Source organism: Zea mays, chromosome 6 (genome assembly GCF_902167145.1).
Source record: "Zea mays cultivar B73 chromosome 6, Zm-B73-REFERENCE-NAM-5.0, whole genome shotgun sequence".
Lineage (NCBI taxonomy): Eukaryota > Viridiplantae > Streptophyta > Magnoliopsida > Poales > Poaceae > Zea > Zea mays.
Window position 1 is genome coordinate 179,652,199 of NC_050101.1, and position 6,279 is coordinate 179,658,477.

Below are 6,279 nucleotides of genomic sequence, written 5' to 3' on the forward strand. Positions count from 1 at the left end.
GAAAAACTCCTCTCCCGTTTCCGTATCCGCATTTTATCATCGGAAACGGGATCGGGTCCGGAATAGTCGGGAACGGAAACAGGAGCGGGATAAACGGAATTGAGAAAACGAACGGAAACGGAAATACTAACGGAAACTCATAATTTAATACAAATAGAAATGTTATTAATGTTTGACTAGTGATTGATTGGTAGATAATAACATAAAACAAATAGATATAGAGAGGCAACATTCTATTTTTGTTTGGTTGCTAAATGTGTACATTTAGCTACATCCGATGTTGTTTAAGACTTTAGATCACTTGTCATTTAAAAAGATCCGGTGGTTACAATGGTCAATTGTGCTATAATTTGTCACCTAAATACACGGTGATTTAGTTTATATACTAATGCATATTAGGCTCGTCCCATATTTGTCAAATACGGAATAAATACGGGTTCAATCCGAAAAAACAGGATCCCGCAAAAACGGACGGAATAATCTCTCCCGTTTCCGTCCTGTTTCCATATTTTTCCGTAAATATGGAAACGGTCGGGTCAAACGTAGAAAACGGTACGGATCGGGACGGGATTTTTTCCGTCCGTTTTCAACCCTAGCTAGCAAGACCACAAACCAGCAGTAGACTACTCAGTAGTCTAAGAGCATCTACAACAATAAATTCTAAATAAAATTTAAAATGGGACTATATTTAGAATGTTTAGAGCTTTAACAGAAATTTGCACTCTAACAGTTAGCCTTGAGTAATGCTATATAGAAAATAAATCATATTGTTATGAAATAAATGGTTGGAAATGAAGAGAAAACAAGGATTCAGCTACAATATATTTAGGGAGGACATATCTGGTGCACATAAAAGACTGGTGCACATGATCATTTTAGATCTAACGTTTCTAGTTGATTATTCAATTTATAAATAACACCTTCCACCACTACACACCACCATGTTGGAGGGTATCTTTAGTGAAATGTACCAAACAACTATAGACATTAGATCTAAAATAAATGATAATGATTTAATATGTGCACCAGATATGTTGTCATATTTAGGACCCTTCCCTCCCGTCAAGGCTAGGTGACACTTTCTTTCTGGACCACACACTTATCGGGACTGATCCACAAGCCGGAAAAAAAGAATGTGTCGCCGCCAGGATAATGCACAGGCTTGAATTTTTGTGGCGCTGAGGCTCTGGCGATTCCGGCTCCAACCATTCGATGCATATATTTTACTACTACTACTTGGTTGACTTGAAGCAGAATCCCTCTCCCTGCTGCCTTTGCTCGCTGTCATGGAAACGACGTCATGCTTCCTGGCCTCCAAAGCATCGTCCGCCAGCAGGAGCACCGCGGTGCTGCCGCCCACCGCCCCCGGCTTCGCAAAGCCTAAGCCTTATCTGCAGCTCCTTGGTAGCAGCCGCCGCCGTGCCTGTGCGTGTTGTGCTCCTGCTCCTCATTACACCGTCATTTAATTAACTAACTAACTAGACTAATCGTGACATGGCATGCGCAGGCTGCGGCAGCATCAGCGCGCGGGGGGCGCCGGAGGACGGCGCCGCGCCACCACCCATCGGTCCCGACTGGCGCTCGTTCCGTGCGCAGCTCTACTTCAAAGAGCAGCTGCCAGCGGTACAGACCGGCGGCGACAGGTGGGCGCACCCTCTAGCGGAGCCCGAGAAGGGGTGTCTCTTGATCGCCACGGAGAAGCTGGACGGCTCGCACATCTTCGAGCGCACGGTGATCCTGCTGCTGTCGTCGCCGTCGTCGCTGGGCCCCGTCGGCGTGATCCTGAACCGCCCCTCGCTCATGTCGATCAAAGAGGCGTCAGGGTCCATCTTCGCGGACGACGCCGACATCGCGCGCGCCTTCGCGGGCCGGCCACTCTTCTTCGGCGGGCCGCTGGAGGAGTGCTTCTTCGTCATAGGGCCCCGAGCGGCGGCCGGAGGCGGAGGCGACGACGCGGTGGCGCGGACGGGGCTGTTCGAGGAGGTGATGCCCGGCCTCCACTACGGCACGCGGGAGACGGTCGGGTGCGCGGCGGAGCTGGCCAAGCGCGGCGTGGTGGGCGTCCGGGACTTCCGCTTCTTCGACGGCTTCTGCGGGTGGGAGCGCGAGCAGCTGCGCGACGAGGTGCGCGCGGGGCTCTGGCATGTCGCGGCCTGCAGCGCCGCCGTGCTGGAGCTCGCCACCGTCGTCAAGGGCGGGCTCTGGGAGGAGGTGCAGGGGCTCGTCGGGGAGAGGAGGCTCTGGTGACGACCTCACTCTCACTGCTGCCGTGGGGCGTTCAATCTTCAATGTAATTATTATGAGATCGATCGATCGATCGACTTGCAAGTCAAACCAATGCATCCATCCATTTCGAAAACATTCTGCGTCGGGCATTTATTGTTTTTTTTTCTCTCTCTCGTTGCAATACAACGCATCATAGGCATGATCAACAAACTAATAAAAAAATCACCCGTCAAAATTGGAATTATGTTATTATCAAACTAAGGATTCGCTAGAATGTTATTATGAGAACACGCTTCGTTATTACGTCATTCTCAAACACTGGCTTATAGATAAAATGCTATTTATGGGTTATTTGATAAAATATAAATTGATTAGATTGTTTTACCCCTAAACTAAAACAGCTACTCTCATCTGCTCTCTGGACATCCTGACGGCTCAACTTTGTTTTCTTTTCTGTCTCTCGCTCGTTTTCTTTTCTGTCTCCTCCTCTCTGCTCCTCCTCTCTGCCTCGCTCCCTGGACGACCGACGGCGCACAGCGCCCGCCTCCCTACGGCGAGCTCCACCACGGCGAGCTCCACCGACGTTGGTCGGCTCCATACGATCGCGGAGGTGCTTGCCATCCTCGACTCCCAGGGCTTCGGCCGCCTCTCCGACGCCGCGGACGATTCAGGCTCAGAGTACGAGGCCGACACGAGCGATCCCAATGCCGGTGAGAGGAACGGAGGCGGCGGGAATGCAGCGGAGGACGCGCTGACGGGGTCGGAGCTGGGAGCCCCGGCGGTGGCGGCTGCTGCTGCCTCTGCTGCTCAGGCCGGGGGCTTGTCGTGGAGGGGCCATGCCGCGAGCCCCAAATGCGAGAGGCGGCGGCCGCAGCACCAACAGCACATGGGCAGGCAACTAAGGCAGAGGCACGGCCACGGCCATAGGAGGGGTTACTTTTACTGCCGCGCTGCGGATTCGTCGCCCAAGTACCACCCAGGGCAGTCTTGCCGGAAGATCAAGAGGAAGGAGCTGAGGTCCGAGCGTTGCTCATTGCTCAAGTTCTATCCCAATTGCTGACATGTTATTGTGCAATTATCTGGCACACTCACACACATGCTCTTCTGTTTGACAGATCTCAGACAGAAGAAGAGGAGGGCAACACAGAAGAAGTGGAGGGCAACGACAATGCAGTGGAGAACACGGAGGATGGACAGGAGAGATCAGATTGTACTGTTTGCACTGATCTACCGGCTGATGTTGATGGCGAGGTGAACCAAGATGGGCATGGCTCTTCTAGTAATGGAAGAGTGGAGGGTCGTGATGATCTTGCCATGGTATATCAGAAGGATGGGGAGATGGAGAGGGTACTCGAGAAGCAGGCTGAGCTAATTGGACAGTTCAAGGCTCAAGAAAATGCTCAGAGGGAGTGGGAGGAGAAATTCAGCCTGAGGCGTGATTCAGTTATGGTACACACTTTCCTTTTTCAGATATGAATCATTTTTTACTTAATACGAAGTTCATGCATTTGATTGTATAAAAAATAAAATGAGCTAATATTTTCATATTGCCCACTCATTTCTGCTCTCCAACTTCCAGGATAATGTTAACTTATTAAACAACAAGCTAAATCAGGCTGAAAATGCTTGTGAGAGGAGGGAAACTGCTCGGGAGAGCGAGGCAGAGAGGAGGAGCAGAGAGGAGGAGATATAAAAGAAAACGAGCGAGAGACATAAAAGAAAACGAAGTTGAGCTGTCATGATGTCCAGAGAGCAGAGGAGAGTAGCTGTTTTAGTTTATGGGTAAAACAGTCCAATCAGTTGATATTTTGTCAAATAACCCCCTAAATGGTATTTTATCAGTAAGTCAATGTTTGAGAATGACGTAATAACGAAGCATGTTCTCATAATAGCATTCGAGCGAATCCTTAGTTTGATAATGGCAGAATTCCAATTTTCTCCCCGTCTGTCCGGCTGGCTTCTATTGGGCTCCTCTTGGGCGAGCGCAGCAGATCTCTCCGTTCGATTTCGCCCTCCTCCTCGTCTTGCTGGGCTTCCCGAGCCCATCACTGTCGCGAGGTCCATCTGGCATCTCCCTATACGCGGCCCATCACTGTCGCTCGACGACGCGTCTTGAGGGACCCTGCGGTGTTTATCCGGAACGCCGCTGTGTCCGCCATGTGTGATGTACAGACGTGGACGTGGTGGTGGTGGGCGTGGTCCATGCGGTGCGAAAGATCGTTTGTTCACATCCGCCTGCTCAAGTCCAAATCCAAATATAATACTTTCTCCGTTTCGTTTTAGTTGCCGCTGGATAGTGTAAAATTAAACTATTCAGCGACAACTAAAAAAACAGATGAATAATAAGCGAGTCAGAAAGTTCATTCTTTTTTTCTTTTTTGTGAAAGGTTATTAATCGCAAGAAATCTGTGATTTTGTTACTAGCGAGTTGGCTTGGTACACAAAATGTTTGTGACATTTGTGCCCGTGATGCCCGCCAACCATCTGTCTGTTCAGCCACCAACCTCCCCCCCCCCCCCCCCGGTCTTAGGAACCAAGCAATGCTCTATCTCTCTATTCTTTATACAAAAAGAAAACCAAAAAAATATTACATCCTCCGTTGTCTGTTGAATGCATAAGAGATTTAAATTTATCATAAATAATTATCCCTCCATTCCAAAATCGTTTTAGCTCTGGAATTTTATATCCATATTTATATAGATACATTAATTGTTGTATAAATCTAGTAAAAAAAAGTAAAACGAAATTTAATTTGGGATGCAGTTTTAAAGTTCATCGATAAGGATGTTACTTTTAACCTTATCGTATCACGTAGCAAGGTCACATAAAAGAGAAATATTCCTAGAGCCAAGAGGCACACAAACTTCTTTCAAAAGAATTGAAAATAAATAAAAAGTGTTGAATAACTACGTCCGCGGAACACCAGATTCGCTCCCTTCACCCTCATCAGCAATTTAGGCGCGAGAAGATGTGAAAGACCTGTAATCCTTCCCAGAAGCACGACAGAGACACATGATATAGAGTTGGGCATTTTGTCTTTTTCTCTTTTGCATTCCATATGGGGAGTACAGATTCTATGTATAAGACGTGATAACCCTCAGAAGGATATTCGAATTTGCCCATGAAAGGGAAATAGGCTTACACCTTTTCCTAAATTGATTTTGGTGGTTGAATTGCCCAACACAAATAATTGGACTAACTAGTTTGCTCTAGTCTATAAGTTTTACAGGTGCCAAAGGTTCACAACAAGCCAATAAAAAGACCAAAGATGAGTTCAAATAAAGAGAGCTAAAGACATCCCAAAGGCACCCTGGTCTGGTGCACCGGACTGTCCGGTGCACCAGGGAACTTGACACTGAACTCGCTACCTTCGGGAAAATGGGAGGCCGCTCTGCCATAATTCACTGGACTGACCGGTGAAGCATCGGACAGTCTCCGGTGTCACACTGGACTGTCCGATGTGCCAGCGGAGCAACGGCTACTTCGCGCCAACGGTCGACTGCAACCACATTAAATGCGCTACAGTGCGCGCCAGAGTCAGAACACGCGCAGAAGGGACACCGGACAGTCTACAGGACCTGTCCGGTGCACCACCGGACAGCCCCGAGGCCCCACCAGTCAGAGCTCCAACGGTCATAACCCAACGGCCGGCTGACGTGGCTGGCGCACCGGACAGTGTCTGGTGCGCCATGCAGACAGACAGCCTCCCAACGGCCACTTTTGGTGGTTGAGATTATAAATACCCCAACCACCCACCATTTATGGCATCCAAGTTTTCACACTTCCTACACCTTACAAGAGCTATAGCATTCAATACAAGACACACCAAAGAGATCAAATCCTCTCTCAAGTCCATAGATCATCCCCAATCCAATAGTGACTTGTGAGAGAGTGACTTGTGTTCATTTGAGCTCTTGCGCTTGGATTGCTTCTTTTTCTCATTCTTTCTTGTGATCAACTCAATTGTAACCGAGGCAAGAGACACCAATTGTGTGGTGGTCCTTGCGGGGACTTTGTGTCCCGTTTGATTGAGAAGAGAAGCTCACTCGGTCT

General features: G+C 48.6%; 1 protein-coding gene across 2 annotated transcripts; it reads left to right on the top strand.

Annotated features, from left to right (window-relative positions):
* The first annotated feature begins 1,036 nt into the window (after nucleotides 1-1,036).
* LOC100273474 (uncharacterized) lies at nucleotides 1,037-4,112 on the top strand. Of its 2 annotated transcripts, XM_008651875.4 has the most exons (4): nucleotides 1,037-1,425; nucleotides 1,508-3,243; nucleotides 3,342-3,675; nucleotides 3,806-4,112. In XM_008651875.4, the coding sequence occupies exons 1-2, from the start codon at nucleotides 1,287-1,289 to the stop codon at nucleotides 2,245-2,247; spliced, it is 879 nt and encodes a 292-aa protein (XP_008650097.2). In that variant the 5' UTR covers nucleotides 1,037-1,286; the 3' UTR covers nucleotides 2,248-3,243; nucleotides 3,342-3,675; nucleotides 3,806-4,112. The 2 variants fall into 2 exon arrangements, with proteins under 2 accessions (XP_008650097.2, NP_001141383.2); NM_001147911.2 differs by lacking the exons at nucleotides 3,342-3,675; nucleotides 3,806-4,112 and having other exon boundaries at nucleotides 1,270-1,425; nucleotides 1,508-2,359.
* The last annotated feature ends 2,167 nt before the right edge of the window (nucleotides 4,113-6,279 follow it).